At 51.0% G+C, this 18,251-nt stretch overlaps 3 protein-coding genes across 5 annotated transcripts in view; 1 reads left to right on the forward strand and 2 right to left on the reverse strand.

The window, feature by feature from the left end:
* The first annotated feature begins 1,395 nt into the window (after nt 1-1,395).
* On the forward strand, nt 1,396-3,592 carry LIAT1 (ligand of ATE1). Its single transcript, XM_086624864.1, has 3 exons — nt 1,396-1,438; nt 1,746-1,949; nt 3,132-3,592. The coding sequence occupies exons 1-3, from the start codon at nt 1,396-1,398 to the stop codon at nt 3,590-3,592; spliced, it is 708 nt and encodes a 235-aa protein (XP_086480990.1).
* A 4,267-nt stretch (nt 3,593-7,859) lies between these two features.
* On the reverse strand, nt 7,860-11,471 carry RFLNB (refilin B). 3 transcript variants are annotated; one of them, XM_086624779.1, is made up of 4 exons: nt 11,253-11,471; nt 10,777-10,797; nt 9,502-9,611; nt 7,860-8,190 (listed from the first exon to the last, which is right to left on the reverse strand). In XM_086624779.1, exons 1-4 carry the CDS (start codon nt 11,469-11,471, stop codon nt 7,860-7,862), a joined length of 681 nt encoding a protein of 226 aa, XP_086480905.1. The 3 variants fall into 3 exon arrangements, with proteins under 3 accessions (XP_086480905.1, XP_086480907.1, XP_086480906.1); XM_086624781.1 differs by lacking the exon at nt 10,777-10,797 and having other exon boundaries at nt 11,274-11,471; XM_086624780.1 differs by lacking the exon at nt 10,777-10,797 and having other exon boundaries at nt 11,268-11,471.
* A 3,931-nt stretch (nt 11,472-15,402) lies between these two features.
* VPS53 (VPS53 subunit of GARP complex) overlaps nt 15,403-18,251 on the reverse strand; it is a 69,076-nt gene continuing 66,227 nt past the window's right edge. Inside the window, exon 22 of the mRNA XM_086624544.1 lies at nt 15,403-18,143. Coding sequence (XP_086480670.1) covers nt 17,973-18,143 — 171 coding nt within the window. The 3' untranslated portion in view covers nt 15,403-17,972. The remainder of the gene's footprint in view (nt 18,144-18,251) is intronic.

Raw genomic sequence — 18,251 nt, forward strand, 5'->3', positions numbered from 1 at the left:
GAGGGACAAAGAGGAAAGTGACAGCAAGCAGTAAGAGGGTAAGAGATTTGTCTGGGGACAAGACCTCTTCAGAATAAAATTATCTGTGGCCGGAGAGCACCTCACCACCCAGCCAACTGCAGCAGCAGCAGAAGGGGCAGGTTAGCCAGGCGGACGCTGGTCCTACCTGTCCTGGTACTCCAGGGAGGAGCTGTCAGAAGATTATTTTCTCTGTATGTAGCTCAAGCCAGCTGCTTCCACTGGGCTCCAATTTTGGCTGGCAAGTGAGGTTTTATCATAATAAAATTAATGACAATTACCACTAGCTACAAGTAATCCCCTTCTGTTAGCTCTTCTCCAAAAACATTACACTCACTTTTGAGTCTGAATGGATGATTTACATCCTATCACTGCTGTTCCCATTTTTCTTGCCTTTTTGCCCTGTGTCACCATCCCTTTCATCCACACGCAAGCTTTGGAGACCCGCTGGCTGCTGCACAGCATTAGTAACAACCACGAGTGCGAAAGCCCTGCTGTTGGCACTCTGAAATCAGCCCATTAGCAGCAGTTGGAGAAGTGCTGCCTGCAGCCCCGGGATCCACCGTGGGAGCAGCCTCCCGGGAGCCTGATTTCATCGCAACCTGTCTGAACGCAACCGCAAGCGTCCGCCGAGTTTCACGTCTAAATAGATGGGGAGAGAAGGAAAGAGGCAGGCAGGGAGGGATGGGAGAAAGCAACCAAAGCAGGATTAAACCTCACGTTATCTCTAGGGAGAGGACAACAAATAAGCAGCACGTTGCTTCAGCAACTATTGCCAGAGTTCCCGCGAGTGCTTTTTGTCCAGGCTCACCTCCGAGTGGGGTGCACACATCTCCCTCGACGGTGGGGCTGTTAAAACGTTCACCACCACAGTGCAGGAGATCCGGGCATCGCACCAGCCCCGGAACACTCAGGAGAGCTGCTGTTGCCACTGCAGAAGCTGTTTCATGCGCGCCTCTCCTGCTTTGACGTGGGGAAAGGCAGAGGGGAGGGGAATTTCCTTCAGCACCTTCATTTACAGGGCTGAGGTGCCGGGAAGTGGTGGGAAGGACCCCGATAACTGCTCTCCCTGCGACGGATTCGAGTTTGATGTTTCCCTCTCCAGCAGCACTGCGCTGCCAACCTCACCGCCCTGCAATGCCTCACTTGCTGCCAGGGCTGTGCTACCTCGGGCAAGCCAACACTTTCTGTGGCCATATTACCCCGGGGAAGCCCCGATACCAACACACGCAGAGGAGCAAACTGGGCAGGGCTGCTCACGCAGAGCAATGGCACTGGGCTCCCCGCCAAGCGGGCAGGCCCAGGCATGCGGCTGCACCAGGGCTGCCTTGGAGACCTGGCGCTGGGGGGAAAGGGAAGGGGAAAGGCGGCGGTGAGATGGAGGGGAAGGTGCTGAGGGGAGGAGAGCGGAAGGGGGAAGGTGAGGTGGAAAGGAAGGCGCTGGGGGGAGATGGAGAGGGAAAGCACTGAGCGGAGGAGAGATGGAGGGTGAAACCTGAGGGAAAAAGCTGAGGGGAGATGGAGGAGGAAGGTATAAAGGAGAGAGGAGATGGAAGGGAAAAACCTGAGGGGACATGGAGGGCGAAGGCACCGAGGGGAACTGAGGTGCTGAGGAAAGGAGAGATGGAGGAGGAATGCACTGAAGGGAATGAAGGTGGAGGGAGGATCATGGAGAAGGGGAGAGGCTGGGCTGAGGCTGCTGACCCCCCTCCCTTACTCCCCACCAGGCTCGAGGGCAGCCCTGGGAGGCCGTGCCCAGCTCGCTGAAGGGCCCCGTGGGCAGGAGCGTGGCGCAGACAGGCAGGGGGCGAGGGGCTGCCCGTGCCCTCCTCCACCACGGGCCCCTGGCACGAAGCCACCGCGGAGAAAGAAGCAGCAGCTGCCGCACAAGAGTGCCACCACCACCACCATCACCACCACCGTGCGGGCAGGTGAGACGGGCTGGCGGCTGCAGCGGGCGCGGGCAAAGGCCATTGTTCCCCATGAAGCCAAATCTGTCCCCAAAATGCCCCACGCAGCGTCCGGGCAGGGGTGGGGAGGGAACTTGGTCATCGGGTGAAGGCGCACGTGCACCAGGCTGGTACGTGACCCCTGCTCGACGTCGCATGTTTGTGCAACCAACACCGCACAGACACGAAGGGACGAGCGGCCGGAGTGTGGGTACCAGCAGGATGGCAGCTCGGGTTCACCCGTCCGTGTCGGCCAGGGGATGCCCGTCCGTGTCGGCCAGGGGATGTGGTGTTCAGCTCGCCCTCCGTCCTGCGGGACAAGTGCCAGCAAGAGAAAAAACCAGCCTTCCCTCGGAAATCACCTGTGCCACTTCAAAACCTTTCATTGCACCTGTAGCCTGTTCATACACAGTTTCAGACATACCTGCAAATGTATCCAAAGGCTGAGTACATGTAACTACACGGCATAAGCAGTAGGAGGCATAAGACGTCTGTCAAGAAGTGGGAAATTTCATAAACTGCCTAAGATTGGGGATGTTGTAAATATTTAGTGGTTTTCTTTTGGTAAGCTACAGTATAGTTGTTTAAATATTTGCCATTCCACGGGTATGAGTCACGGCACTGATCTAACTTCCCATTAGTGGGGCTGAGTTGCTGTTACAGCTACAGAAAGGGGAGGTTAATTTCAAAAAAAATCTTCCATGTAAAGGAAAGCCATTCACTTCCAGTATCTGAGTACAAAAGGTGCCTGAAGGTTTCCAGAAATTGTACTATTAAAAAAAAAAAAAAAATCACATTGCTTGCTGTATTAATGGATAACAGCTTAAAAAAAGTCCCCAACAACTAAGAATCAATTTCCTGCCTAAATTGCGTTAGGCACAGTGAACTTCACACCAGTGTAGAAGTGCTATTAATGCATTAATAGCTTCAATAAATACATTTTACAGGTGTGAGAATTGTTATGTTAGCCAATCAGGTAAATATGTATTTCCCACTTAAAAATAAGATTTAGGCCATTAATATTTCCTTATAGATTTGGTTTCTTATTAATGGGCACGTAAAGGCACAGCAAGAACTTATCAGCCTCTTTATGAAATAAGCAGGAAAGCCTGAGAGGCAAGGCATACATTTTTTTCTAAAAATCATTGTTCATCGTTTTAACAGATAAACACCACCACAAAACCAGAAAGCAGCCAGCCCGCTCCCCTCCATCACCTGAAATCCCAAGTCCTGGGAGCAACCTTGACTCAGCCCAAAATAACATAGAAGAGAATCAGAAGGATGCAGAAATAAACAAGGCTGTAGTATCAACTTCCACCGAGGAGGACTGTAGTCAAACAGATCAAGGTCTTTCTGCTCAGCTTAATGAAAGCCTGCGGTGGGACGGGATTCTGGAAGATCCTGTAGCAGAGGAAGAAAGGCTGCGTGTCTACAAGATGAACAGAAGGAAACGGTACGAAATGTATATCCAGCAACATTTGCCCGCTGAGCCGTGCCCGACTGCCAGGCGTTCCCCGTTACCGCACCGCAGGGCGTCAGGCACAAACAGCCATCGCACAGCGTGCGAAGAAGATTGCTGTGGTTATTTTCTGGAGGAGCAAGTGGGAGCTGGTCCTGAGTGCTGAACGAGCTAGCAGAGCCTCCGAGCTGCAACCAGCGGTGTCACCCAAAATCTCTCAAGTTCTGTAGCTGAGCACTGATCGCTCACTGTTTTATATCTGCACGGACAACAGGACATTTACATTTTAAAAACAAACAAACCAATCTGTTAGCTAAAATATGGATGCAACTCTGACTACTTCAGCAATTTAAAGTGCTCCTTTCCATACTGCCTATTTGTCCTGGAGTATCCCTGGTTATTGCTATTAGTTGATTTCAAAATAATACTCATTACGTTACATCTGAGTATTTTCAAGTATTTACAGACATTGTGAAACCAGTCCTTGTGGCAGGTGGGGAAAGTGAGTGTGGGCAGCTGAATGACCGGAGACCTTGTCAGAGCTAAAATGATTTGTGGGCACACAAACTTACCTCGCATTTGAAACTGAGCAAGGTGCAAAATCAGAACTGGGATCCAGCTCTCATCTCCTGGCTTGTGACATAATTCTTAAGTACAGTATTTCATTTTGTTATAAACATTCATTGTATCAGACCCTCACATTTGACATTCTGGAGCAGCACAGCACACACACAAGGAAAATGGAGCACATCTGTAACAACAGGGCTACCCTTGTCGTGGCATCTACTAACTAGAAGCCCATTTGGCCAATATTAATTAAAAAAAACACATCAAGCAGTAGGCTGCCTTGTTCCTTTACTATGAGAAGTTGAAATAGGGGAGTCTACCTTTCACACGGAGTGCTACTACAATATTAAAGTAACAGAAAACAGCTCGGGGCACACTAAAGGAAGCACGTGGAAGTTAGATGGCACATCTGAAAGGAGAGAAACTTTTTCCTGAAGAATCTCCTGAAAGATACTGTTCTGATTTTTAAAGTTTTTTCTTAATGGCTTTTTGAATGCACAGTCTTTTAAACAGCAATTGATGTTTATACATGGCTTTTCTCTAGTTTAATACTTTAGACACTGCACGGTACTCAAATGCTTGCACAGACTTCCGCAGGAGCAGCGGCGTGCTTTAGAACCGCTTCAAAGCTCCCTAGATTCCAATAATGCCATTACACTCAAATCTAGAGCTTTTGCAAGCAGATAACCAGATGAACAATAAAAAGTAAGCAAAAAATCCCATTATGAATTAATTAACTGACATTCAATTGCATCTATTTATACTCTGCCAGAGATAGTAACAAAATCAGCACGCCTGCACATTCGGAAGGGCTTAGAGAACAGATTAAGTACCCAGAAAAACACTACAGCATTTCTCTCAAAACAATAGTTTGACCATCTATTTTGTTTTTATAAAGTTTAATGCATAATGCTTTCTAGTCTTATTTTATGCTATATTTACTAATGTACATTTTAAACCAAAATTAAAAAGGAACTCCTGTCTGGTTAAATACATGTTGTATTTGAAGAGGATAAGTGCTTCACTCGTACGATATGCTGAAATCCATACCAGAAACTCTCTTTAAAAATAAAACTATACCAGATGAACGATTCAAATACACACTGGAGAGGATTTTCAGCTGTCTTCAAGGCACTTTTTCAATGTCTTACTAAACTGATAAAACCACAACATTTGGTGTTGTGGGTTTTTTTAATACAGACAGTTTTATATAGGAAATGCCTTCCTAGAACATGTAAACAATAGCAACATATAAGAGAAACGAGAGGGGAGCTGGGATTGGCAGGAAATATTATGTATTTATTTCTAAGTAAATACCATAATAAACACCAAAAAGCTTTGAATGAAAAATAAAGAGACTTCCCTATAGGATGGTTTTCAGATCATTTATTACCAATAAAGTAAAAGACAAACTGAAAATTAGAAGGGGGGAGTGGGAAACGTCACAGACATCAGAACACTTGCACAGAGCTAATCAGAGCTTTGCAAATGTTGGAACATAAATAATTTAAAAGGTATCTCTACCAATTAAAATATTTTTAAGAGGTACATAATTAAGTTTGCTTTATAAAAATCAGGTGCTTTATCCTAAAACCATAGTGTAAGGGTCATTGCATTTCTAACTAGGGACAATTAATGATTCCAACTTAAAATAATCTTCTCTTAAATCTCCTGCAAACGAATTCATTGGAAGAGTGTTGTCGGAGCAATCCAGGGTCCGTGTTCTTCCAGCGTCCTGTGTCCAACAGTGGCCAGCACCAGATGTTTCAGGAGCAAGGTACACGAAACTGCGAAGCGAGCAATGATGCAATAGCTTCCCCAAAGAACAGTTCTGTCCGTTTGAAACCCCACACACCTCGGGGCTGAGTTCTGCCTCCTGTTATGCAACAAGTATATCTTGGGGCAATGTTTAGGGGAGAATTGTGACATGTATTTAAGACACATCTTCTAAATACTGTAGTCTGAAACCAACATGTTTAATGAGAAGACTGCGCTGCTCTTAACAACTCTGGAGTGATGCCTACCTGACTTTGGCATCCTCTGTCACTCTGGGATTGTTTCAGGATCTGGTTTTCCAGGGCAAGTACCAAAGATTAAGGACGTTCTGTTCTGAGCTAATAAATAAGTAAAAAACCAAAACAAAACAACAAAAAACCCAAACCACACAAACTCGAGCTTTCCTTCCTGCTGCATTTTTAGTCTCCCAAATCATTTCAGCACAATTCCACACCATCACACTTGCACGAACACGCGTTAAGTACAGCTCAAGAACAGGGTCCCGAGTTTCCAAACCACCACTGACAAAGTTCACCCCGGGGGCTGTGCTCTCCTCTTTAAAAGCAGGTCCAGGGCTGATGTGGCACCTGAAGGTGACCCACACCTCAGAGGAGTTTTGGAATACATGGAAAAGCCGTGTCCAGCTAAATCCAGTCTACCAAGTGTTTCTGAGCTGCTACACCACACTACCCACCAATGTAAGCCATGCTCCCAAAAGTGGATGCTCTCCACACTACGCTGCTCTGTCAACACAGAAAACAAACATCTGGGTAAAGTAAGAAACCTCCCTGTCTTATTTTCATCAAAGCACACGATAAACTAATGCACATAACATCCAGATGGACTTTCATGGTATCTGAAGTTATTCCCTTTGGTCCCCAAACTCATTGTGCACTTGGGCCTGGAGGGGTTATTCAGCAGCTTAAGGACAGGCAGATGCTACCCCATCCCAGTGACATTCTGAATACCAAAATCCAGAGAGGACACGGACCTTTGCACTTAGAAGCTCAACAGGGAAGCAGAGCTACAGCTGTGGATTTTGCTACGCAATAAAAATTTGCCTGTGCTTTGCTACCACCTCCCTCTTCACAGCCATCACCACGACAGCGTCTCACGTCTGATCCCAGCGTCTCCTTCTCCATTCTACATCCCTGTATACACAGCGTGTTTTCTGAAACTCTCCTGGTTACAACTCCCTCAGTGCAGGCAGTACAATGTCTGTAAAAACCAGGCACTGGTGTTTTCCACCACCACATTGTCAAGACCTCACTTTCCAACAACACAGGAATAATTTTTGGCCTGATATTCTTCATTACAAGTCCTGCTACGCGGACTCAAACACTAGCGTGTTACAGAGGCTATGGCGCTGTAGAAGTCATTTCGAGTACAGAAGATACATCACGCCATTCATCTAAAGAACTTGGATTACCTGATCCTTTCTCTGCTGCCTGGAGCCACACAAGCAATTTATCTCCTGCTCTACTTAGAATTCCTCTTCTTTCCAACTCACACCTTCAAACTGGACATGAATGCTATAGGATAACATTTTTGTATCTGTTGAATGCAGAATTCCAGATTTTTCTCTGTTACCTTTTTCCAGAAATTGCCAGGAGATGGTTCTAGAGAAAACAGTCTCACGATCGAAATTGAGACGAATGACAGCTCTGGCTATCTGTAACCAAATGACCTGGTAGGTTCTCTGCAAGAGAGCGAACCACGCTTATTTTTGCACATCACCACAAAGCATCAACTGGATTTCCGCCTCCACATTCTTTCTTACCTGTCAATTTTTTTCTCTGGGAAAATACTTCCCGTTATTTTCATCTGATTACTGCACAGTGGGGAAGGGGAGGGAACTCACAACTTTAAAGGTGAAGAAACAAGTTCCTTACTAAGTTATGTTCCCATAGAAAACTGCATTCAGGCCGTTTTGATGCTAAAGCAGCTAAGAGCTGAGAAAGAAGTGGCAACAGGTAAGGTTCCCTTAGCCCGACCGGAAAGTTAGGGTCTGCACCCACTTTAGCTAGTGGAGAGTAGCACAATACGTTGGACAGGACTGGGATGGATCAGAGCAAGAGAGACGCCCTCAGTCAGCAACCATCCAGGACACAGTCGTTCCCAAGGTACTCCGATGTTTCCAGCTCTACGCTGGAGAGGAACCGCCGCACGGCCTTACGACAGTTGTAATCCAGCGTGGTGGTGTACACAGTCTTGGCGTGCTTCGGGTAGACGATGGTGGTGCTGGTGAAACGCTGGGGCTTGTTGCGGGGCTCCAAGTGAACCTCCGCTTTGTAGTTGCGCCACGTGCAGTCTGGGACACAGATGACCGTCTGACTGCAAGAAGAAACGCTTAAGCCCACTGGCATATAGATGTCGTCGATGAAGTGCTTCTCCGAGTCATATTTAACCGAGGACGTGTACCTGCAATGAGAGAGAGACGTGTGTGAGCTCTGCTCCGGAACACCAGGCTGCATCTTCTGGCAAGCAGAGCCGTTGGGTACCGGGGTAGATCCTCAGCCCTGCACCTGCCACCTCAACACAGAAGCTGCCAGACCAGGCAAACGCTGCCTGCTGGTGTCTTACTCATTTATGGGGAGAAGAAAAAGCCTTACGTTAGCAGCACAGCCAGCACTGTCACTGTTTTGTCCAGCTGCCAGTCCTACCAAACATCTTCTCAATCCTAATGTCCCCTGTTTTAAGCCTGAGCTCTATGAAGCTGTGAACCTCTTTCAAACTCCAGTGCCTACACCCAGACGCCTAGATCCACATTTAGGCTTTGCACATAAGCATCCTAATTCCTCAGAGCACCAAGTCCACGGAAGCACACGTTATTTTCTCAGTTCTCCTCTGCCAACAGTCACACGGGAGTTCTCCACTAACGCTCCCGGCATGGGGCACTCTCTGAAGGCAAACCTCTGAAGACTGAACTAGCAGCAAAATACTACAATTTGCACATCAAACTCTGTTGGCAAGAAAATCCTCTGTGCCTGGATTGCAAAAGAAAGTTTTCATCTCCTTCATACTGCGACAACTCCGTGTTAGCTTTTCCACGGTGCTAAATGCCTTCAATTCCAGCCACAGCGCTGGTTCCTTCCCCGCATCAGGGCAACCAACACTTTCCACCCTCCCCTGCATTAGGCTTCCGTTTGATGGTATCAGTCTACTTCTGCTTCCACAGTAATCAACTTGAAGCCTTCACTTCTCATTACTGCAAATCGTGAGGTTCAAAGGAATAATTCACAGGCTGCGAAGTGATGCAGTACATGAAAAAAAAAAATAATTATGTACTCTCTTAAAATTAATTTCTCTTCTAGTTCACACAACCAGCCACAGCTGATAAGATAGAAAGTCGTTATTACAAACCCATGAGGTTAGGAGACCAAAATATCTTTCCAATAATAAAACAGTCCTAGAAAGATGGCTGCTTTGAAGATCTTCCCTCATGATCACCCTCTGGTTAATCAGTTGAAAGGCAACATTTTGGAGCAGTGCAATGAAGTAAAAGCAGGAAGAGTAAAATACAGGAAAGTCTTCCTGGGAAAAAAAACATCAGGATTAAAAGAGGTTGAACACTCCTTCAGCCGGTACAAACGTCCAGGTCCAGGAATGTAGAGCTGCGTGGAACAATAGCTCTGCAAATAAATTAACTTGACTCATAGGCACTGATAAGGCCTAACTACTCCTGTACATGCTAACTCCATCAAAACTAGATGACTGTAACACAATGTTTACCTTATTTCCTTTGGTGGTAAAGGGTCAAACTCAACTCCTTCGCCAAAGGATAAAGGACACAATCTTGGAGGGCAGCTGGAGAGGACAGGGCTGGGGGAGAACACGGAATTCTGCAAAAAATGCAAAAATAATCCCGTTTATGTCACAATTTGGTATTTTCTCAAGAAAACACATTTATGTAGCCCCTGGTACCGAGCTGTCGAGGTTCACGTTACGTACAAGAGGATCCGTGAGTCAAGACACGCCTGCAGGTGCAACCCACAGGTCTGACCAAAGATGCGGTGCGGTGCATTTTTTGCAGACAGCTCCGGGAGCTTACTTCAGAGGAGCTGTCCTGGGAGACAAATACAGCCCCTCGGTGCAACGTAGCCTTCTGCAGCATGAGCTACAGCCCCTTGGCTGTATGAGCTCATGTTCAATTTACGGCGAACGTTAGAGCAGTGTACAAAAGAGCCCTCCTTGCTGGACTCATCAGAGATCCCCACGGGCCGATCACAGCAGGAAATTATTGCAGGGCACCTCGCCGCGAGCAACCTCCTCGTTTCACAACCTCCTTGTTTCACAACTATGCCGTGGCTACTATTTGAAGGCATTAAACCCAACCTGTCTAATTCACGCACAACCTGTTGGGAAGGATTAACGCGTTCCCACAGAGCAGCGATTCACGGAGCGCCCCCATGCTCCTCTCCCAGACAGGCAGCGCCATGAGCCGACACCGCCCCAGCAATGTCCTGCAGCTGGAAGGAAACCCAAGTGGCCCTTGGCAGGAGCCTCGCAGCCCTGAAAGGAAGCCACCTGCTTGGGGTTTTGAAGCCACCTCTGCACATTCGCTTTGTTATTTGGAGGCGGGCGGGCTGTGAGCATCTCTCCTGTTCAATGCACGGTTTTCTGACGGCCTTTTCCAATTTCATGGCAGCACCCCTGTAGAAAAGGGACCTTTCCTCTATATCTGGGGTTTCTAAAGTATTTGTACCAACAGCTCAGCATCCACATCCAAAAATCACTTCTCTAACTAGTGCATTTCTATCTGATGCTATTAAGTGAAAATATAATTTAATACACAAACTTCCTACTCTGGGTCACTCTCTGGAATAACGAGAGGTCATTGTCCACAGGGATTTTCAAACATGTGCTGTGACGCCATCCCAATCCCTACCTGGGGCAGGAGCGACAGGGGCTTCCCTTGCATCGGCAAGAGCCGACCCCAAAGTTGAAGGCTTTTTATAAACACTGCCGGTTCCCCTGACCCAACACGGCCCAACCTGCTGTGGACACCCCAGTTCCCCGGCGGGCTCCCTCCCAGCACGGGTGTGTTAAGGGATACGACTGCGTCCGTTGAACGGAGGGAAACGGGGGTCAGTCGTTTCCAACCTCTCCCCACGCCGGCCGCCCCGCTGTCAGCCCCCACCGTAACCCCAGCACCGCCGGGCTGGTTTTCCACCTTCCATTCCCCAAAAGACGCTGCGGGCAGGCCCGGCCGGCTGCCGGGGCGTCGGGGCGGGAAGCCCAGGGAGAAGCCGCCCGCCGCCAGCCCGGCCATCCTCGGGTGAAGCATCACGGCAGAGTCCAAAGGGCAGCGGCTTCTCCACTCCACCGGCCCCGGCGCGGGGCCAGCACCTGCCGCAGCGGGACCGAGCCCGGGACCGGCGGCAGCGCGGCGGCGGGTGCCCGGGGCTGCTGGTCCCGCGTCCCTCTCCCGGCTGCAGCCCCGGGCGGAGGGTCCCGCCGGCCCCGCAGGAGGGGTGTCGGGCGTGCCCGGTACTCACCGCGGCGGCGGGCGCGGGCGGGTCGGACTCCGGCAGCCCGTTGGTGGCGGCGCGGTCGGGGCTGCCCGAGGAGAGGAGCCAGGGCGGCGGGGCGGGCCCGGGGCTGGGGGGCAGCCCGGAGTCGGGGCTGTCGAGCCCCGCGTCGCCCCGCTTCCTCATGTCCGGGAGGTCGGGCACCTCCCGCAGGCTGAGCCGCCCCACCATGGCGCAGCCGCTCTGCCCCGCGCCCGCCGCTCCGCTCCCTGCGCCGGCTGCGCCCGGGCCGCGGCGGGAGGGGCGGAGCTGCCGTCGGAGGGGCGGGGCCAAGACGGGGGGCGGGGCCTGCTCCCAGCCTCTCCCCGGTGCCCCATCCCGTATCCCGGCGGTGCCCCATCATCCCGGTGCTTCCATGCCCGTGTCCCCGGACCGCGTCCCTGCACAGGCGCTGGGCCCTTGCTCCCGTCCCCAGCCGCATGGCAGCGGCCAAACCAGCTCCCGACGGGCTACCCGAAGCACAGCCCCTGGCCAACCTCCGCACCGGGCACCATCCCAAGGCGCTGCCTGTTCCCGCGCCAGCGCAGATTTTGGGGAGCACTGAAAAAGTGAGCCCTGACTGCCAGATCCTGCGGGGCTGTCCCCACCTCCAACACACTGGTTTCCCCAGTGGCAAGATTCCACTGGGTGTTTTAGCAGCCAGGTTAAGCCCCCCAGACCCCCTGCATAGAGCATCACAGCTGCCTGGGGTGGAGGGTACAGAAAAGCAACCGGGAATTATTAGCAGTGTCCAGGCACTACAACCAGATTGATTAAGCGAAGTGTTTTTGCTGAGACCTGGCCTGACCCTGCTGTCTGCCCGGGTGCTCCCGGGAGGCAAGGGGTCATTTGGGCCTGGGACAGGCCACAGTGGTTAATGCTGGCACAGGAGCGGGGCCACGCAGTGCTCACTCAGCCACGGGGCAGGGCTGGGATGAGAGCGACAGGACACCGACACCGGTCCCTTCGCGGTTCAGCCACCCTCTCCCAGTGCTCAGCCTCAGCCTGGCTTTGTCGGAGAGCAGCTCGCAGCGGAAACAGGGTCCTTGTTTAGGCTGCAAAGCAGCAGCTCTTATGCACAGGCTACACTCACCCCCGGGAATTTAACACCACCCGTCAAAACTCAGTTTTCCCCCCAGGCTGCTCCTTCTCACCACCCCCATGCCACCCCCCACCCCCGTCAAGGATTCAGGCTCAGGCAGCAGCGCTGCCGCCCTTAATCGCATTTTTCAGTCAAAGCTGCTGAAGCTGAAACAAGAAAACAGAGGGAAAAGGTCTTTCTAGCTCTGAAAGAGACTGAGGGAATGTTTTTTGGAAAATCCTAATGAAATAATTGCGCCGTGTCATCAGATTCAGTGGGGGAATACTCTTGTGGAGGGAAAGCAACTGTCTGCCGCCGGCCAAAGTCAACACTCCCCTGTGCAGTAACAAGCAGTCTGGCCTGACGGGCCCGGCACAAGTGAACCCAAACCCCTGAAAAGAATTCCTTCCCTGCCCCAAAATTAAAAGCAGAGCAGAGCTTTCAGCCGTAGGCGTCTGTGGTTTGCAGCTATGCGGTGCTGGGAACTCCGGAGACTTCCTCAAGGAATTTACATTCCTTTGAAGAAATACTATGAGGCTGTTTGTCTTTGCTGAAAAATGCAGATGGAAAGAAAAAGAACATTCAAAAATGTGATTGAAATCTTTGGGGTCTGAACAAATGTGCTGGACAGGTGTTTTCTTCCTTTTGATTTAAACGCATCCCAAAAAAAGAGAGATTCTGGTCTCTGCGAGCAATGGGAAAGCCGATCGCTCCTTGCTCCAACATCTCCCATAAAAGCTCTTTATGAAATTAGACGCCTCAGAAGGCGCTGGAGCAGTTGCCAGATGAAGGCGATCATTATTTCAGAGCTGCCACACAGCTCCTGGGCTAAAAACCACACTGCCAACAGCCGAGTTGGTGCAGTTTAGGAGGGAGGGGACCTGTGGCACCTCCCAGCAGCCACCTTCGAGGGCTGTGGGTGCCCCCACAACCACTCCCGTGGGGCTCGGGGTCTGGGTGCCTGGGGAGCAGCCGGCTGTGCTGGGGATGAGCAGAGCCGCACGGGCTTCTGGAAACCTCGCTGCTCTTTATTTCCTAGCAAAAAACCTCCTGTGCTGGCCTGGCTTGCCACAAATTACAGGGTTTTTGTGCTCTTGCAGGCTCTTGTTGCACGGTTTGGCCAGTGAAATGGAGGTGTTTGAGCAGCCAAGAGGGCTCTGCAGCCCATCCTGCCTCGCACCAGGCTCAGACCCGAGGATCTATCTCCTGCAGCACCAACATCCAGAGCTGCAAATTCACCTGCTAGGTAGGATGAAAAGGAAATGTTTAACCAGAATTTTAACTACTCAATAACTAAAATACTATTGATAGCCACTGCATACAGGGGCTCTGCTTTTAAGGCACATGTACTCTGCCCTCTCGGAAAGCCCGTCTCTTTTTAAGCCTCTCAAACCGTACCAACCCGCGCAATCCCCGACGGCATTGGAAATCTTTTCCCCTGCCTGTACATCACAGTCTGTTTGTCCATGTTATTTACTTTTTAACTGCCCGTGCACAAGCGGGATAGAGCAGATACAAGCATCTTATCAAGATCCTCCTTCCATAAAGGACTTTCCACTGGGCTGGGTGCGCTCGGCTTTATCAGCAACTGAACAATAGGCACACTGATGCGGTGCGGGGGGCTGTCTCTGCGGGCAGGGGGAAGCAAATCCAAAGAATCTTGTGTTGTTTCATAATGATAGGAAGTTATTTCATAACAATGGGAAATGCCAGGCTGCTCCCCCAGTGCAGACCGCCAATCTGCCAGGCATGGGAGTCGTGCTCACAGTGACGCATCCAAGCAGTGGGATCGATGGGGGCCCCGGGAGCGGATCGAGCGGTTCGGCTGCGGGGATGAACACTGATGGCACATCACTGAAGTCGCTGTTTCGATCGGCTTTTACAGCCCTGCTGCTGTCACGAACCACATGCTGAGGTTCTCCCAGGGCTTTGGGAAGGTCCTGTTGCAAGCGGCAAAGGCTGATTTTCCCCTCCCTATGGGATCCAGACCTTGATGGCAGCCCCATGGGCTCCCCATGTCCTGCCGGGAACAGAAGGGCACTGCCACTCCCCAGCAGCCTGAGTACAGGGAAACTGCGGTACTTTGGCCCCTGTGACTCTGTATCCCAGGCGAGATGAGGGCCCAGGGAGCCTCCTGGCATCCTGGGCATGCCTGGCCCCAGGACCAAGCTACCCCCAGCCGTCCCTGCACTTTCAAAGTTGAGGCTGGCAAAGTACTCAAGCCAACATGCTCCCACCTGGACACTCCAGCTCGGGACTGTTGGAGCTGCTCCAGCTGAGAGAAGGGAACAAGCACAGGCTTTAACCTAGAAATTTTGGGCGACGGCAGCACCAGCTGGCGTAACTGGCCCCAGCAGAGCAGGCGCGCAGAGGAACGCCTTCTGCCAAAGCCTTTTCTGACACAGCCCAAAGACAAACGTTCCGCTCGTTTTCCGAAGCGCAGCAGGGCTGTGGCTTGACGCTGCCGAACAGCATCGGCATCTGCCGCCCGCCCAGCTGCGGCCAAGAAAAGGCTTGTGGACACTTGGACATCGTCACTCGGATGCTCGAACTCACGGCTGTAAATCCGGGGAAAGAAATAAACACCCGCGTCGCCTGGCGTGGGCTGCTCCTGCCCAAGGGCGGAGGGGGCAGAACCGGCAGAGCAGTAGGAGAAAAGCAAATGAGTCATTAATTCTCCGAGCGAAAGAAACTCCAACATCACGCACGGAAAAAATAGCGCTACCTCTTAATTAATTTCAAAGGAAAAATTAGGCTTTCTCAGAAATCTCTCCAGCAGTTAGTGTTATCAGAAATGATTCGATTATTTAGGAGGACAAGGTCAGCTACGCTGAGCCGCCTGCATGGTGCAGGGAGCTGCTGGAGCAGCAGAAGGTGGAAAAAGCCAGAAAAGAGAGAAGCTGCAGGAGGGAGTAATGGAGATGGACAGCGCGGAGCCCTGGGTACAGCCCATTTTGGGTGAGGTCCGTCCCGGCCCCAGAGGTTTGCTGTGTGGCAGTTGTACAGAAAACACCCAGCAGACAGACACCAGTAACCATTTAATTCTTTTTAGTGTCACGCTCCAACATACAGGCAGAATTACACCTTGGCCAAAAAACGTGAAAAGTGGCATTTTATAAAGAAAAAAAAAAATCATTCTTTGTTACCCAGAGATGTAAACCCCGAACAGCTACTGTATGCATACAGACATGCCAAATCTGAGAAACACCCACGAGTCGGGGGACAAAACCCTTACACTCAAAGTAGAAAAACACAAACTTGCTCTCTGAAAGTGGAACTCCAACCACCAGACCTGTAGCGTTCTTCGAAGGCTGAAACTAAAAATTCATTTTCTTCTTATCTCCAGAATGAAATGCAGAGAACGAAATGGAGGAAGCCTTCAGGGAAAGACACATGATGATAACTTGAACATCATCTTCAGCTATTGATAATTCAGTTAGAGTGTCATCCACAGACAGAGCAAAAAAAAATTAGTCTAAAATAAATTATTCATCCCTCCACGGGAATAATGAATCCCTGCAAACCCGTGTTCCCTCCTCCCCAGCTATTGCATTTGATAACGTTTGAACCATCCAACACGTGCACCTTGAGATAATCCGTCCTTGGGGAACAGCGTTCGTAATCCCAATGTGCTTTCAACCATCAGTCCTTCTTTTGTCACCTGACATGAAATCAGGAGACGAAGTACAGGAAGCAACAGCAGCGAGATTTGTAAAACTAGAGTGATGGGAAACTGCCGTCCCTCCCCACAAGCGTTGTTCTGCTGCTCTGCCATGAGGCTGCCTGCGATGGACATCACCACTACGGCTCTCCGCAGCTGAGCACCCTCATGCCGCAGCCAGGGCCCAGGCCTGGGGACCACTGAAAACACCAAGAATTGGTGTTGAGGGGATGGTGCTGAAGCAGGAACAGGCAGATGCAGCATGAGTCCAGGCTCTGCCTCACTTGGGGATTTCTCATTTCACCTCCTCCCTCCCTGGTCCCAGTGGGGCTCTGGGTTTGGGTGCTCATTTTCCTGGAGTGTGTCTGATCCCTGGCTCCCAGATGTGCAGCGGTGAGTGCTACAACCCCCAGTGAGCACAGTCCCTAATAAATATAGTCTTAAGGCCCAAACTTGACCTGGTGGGGAGCACGATCCTCCCAAGAAGGCCTCTGACAGCATCATTGCTCCTCACCTGCCAAACTGGTACAGGCCTTGCTTCCTGCTGCACGTGCAAGCGAAGCTTGAGTTAAAGCAGGCACGGGCAGTCGATCCACCCCTAAATCCATATGGGAGTCAATTGTTCACGGTTGGGCATATGCCTTCAAAGTCTCCCAAAAAGGGCACAGAGGAGTTTGGGAAGAAATCCAGCATGCTAATGACGAGGTGATGTCTCCCTGCACTGAGACTTCTTGGGGAAGCTCACACAATGGGCAGGGGGCAGCCGTCCACAGACCCCAACCCTGCTCCACGCTGCCTTTGCGGTAGAGTTATCTGAAATATTTCACTTTTGGTTCTCCTCCTCTCTGCACTGGTGCAAGATGAAGATCGGAGGAGGAGGAGAGGAAGGTCCTCAAAGTCTGAGGCTGGTGTAAGTGTCCCGTCCCGGGAAGAGGCCCAGGCTCCCTGTCAGAGCCAACATTTCCAGCCTCTCTCCTTGCCGGGCAGCGAAGCTGCCAAAGGGGCACACCCCTGCCTGGGACACGCCGGCTGGTGTGAGAACGAGGGGCTGGCGCTGTTTGACACTTGCTCCATGAACGGCTTTTTGTGGAGAGAGGGCGAGATGTGGGATGGGAACTCCCACGGGGGGCAGCGCGCATGTCCAGCACATGCAAGAGAAACACCAAGCAGATGGAGATGGGCTCCGCAGATGTCTGGTTTGGCCTTTAAGCTCTAACGGTGACTGAAGCTGTTGGCTTGTTGGCAGGAGGTTTGCCAAGGTGCAGAAGGCATTGATTCAGCCCTTTCCTACTGTTCTGAAAAGGATTTGCCTTGCTGTTTTACTGGAGGTTTATACACGCCCGTCCTAGGAGCAAGGGAGAAATCTTCTTTGGCGCTGTCTCCTGGGCATCTCATCAATTCAGTGAAGCTGCAGCTGCCTGGGTCCCAGCTGTTAAAGGGTTGGGGTTTTTTTGGTGGTGATGATGGTTTGGGGTTGGTCCCAGTCTCTGTCCCTCCCTGCAATAAATAGTGAAACAGAGGAACAGCTCTACAACGCGGAGTGAGCAGTAACACCAAACTCTCAGGCAAAATCCTCAGTGCTGCAGCAGGAGCTCAGCCAGGCTGAAGGCCGGGACACCAAGTGAATCTCAGTCAGATATTCTCCAAATCCACCTAAACCGTTTTTATAGCTGCTGACTTCCAGGTACCTCTATTTTCTCTACCATGTGGACCCAGCCACGTCCTGGGTTTCATTCCTCTTGAGCTGTCTAAGGGCAAACATCTCAGTCAGATCCTCCCTTGGTCTGAAAGGAGATGCAGCACCACGGTACATGACGGTTAAGAGATCAACAGGGTACGGGAGTGGCAGGACACGGACTTTTCAGCAGCATACTGTAAATCATTAAGTCTGACGAGCTTTGCTGCCAGTCACTGCAGCTAGTCCTGAGCAACAGAGTTTCCTTCTGCTCACTTAAAGTCTTTTTTTGATGAGTTTCTCCAGCTTCCGTATCCGAGAGGATTCCTGCTCAGGCGTAGGAGCACTCAGGGAGAGTGAGCCGGTGTTCTCTGCTCCGGAGGGGGGAGCCGGGAGGCGCTGGCGGAAGAGCTCCAGCATGCTGCTTTGCTCGCTCCTCTTCAGGCCCTGTGGGAGCAAAATAGAGGGAAGCAATCAGGCTGGACTTCATTGATCTGGGAGCCGGAATGCATGAGAAGAGCTGCGGGGGAGCCCGTTTCAAACCTCGACCTTTTG

The sequence above is a fragment of the Tauraco erythrolophus genome, chromosome 21 (genome assembly GCF_009769465.1).
Source record: "Tauraco erythrolophus isolate bTauEry1 chromosome 21, bTauEry1.pri, whole genome shotgun sequence".
In the NCBI taxonomy this organism is placed as follows: Eukaryota; Metazoa; Chordata; class Aves; order Musophagiformes; family Musophagidae; genus Tauraco; species Tauraco erythrolophus.

Bases quoted from the DNA above. Each gene is read 5' to 3' on its own strand.
- LIAT1 (XM_086624864.1), top strand. From the start codon at position 1,396: ATGGAGGGGAAGGTGCTGAGGGGAGGAGAGCGGAAGGGGGAAG. The intron at 1,439-1,745 runs GTGAGGTGGAAA...ACTCCCCACCAG, and splicing joins AGGAGAGCGGAAGGGGGAAG to GCTCGAGGGCAGCCCTGGGA. The intron at 1,950-3,131 runs GTGAGACGGGCT...TCGTTTTAACAG, and splicing joins CACCACCACCGTGCGGGCAG to ATAAACACCACCACAAAACC.
- RFLNB (XM_086624779.1), bottom strand. From the start codon at position 11,471: ATGGTGGGGCGGCTCAGCCTGCGGGAGGTGCCCGACCTCCCGGACATG. The intron at 10,798-11,252 runs GCCCGACACCCC...CCGTGCTGGGAG, and splicing joins CCGCGGTGAGTACCGGGCAC to GGAGCCCGCCGGGGAACTGG. The intron at 8,191-9,501 runs GTAAACATTGTG...CTCTCATTGCAG, and splicing joins TTACCACCAAAGGAAATAAG to GTACACGTCCTCGGTTAAAT.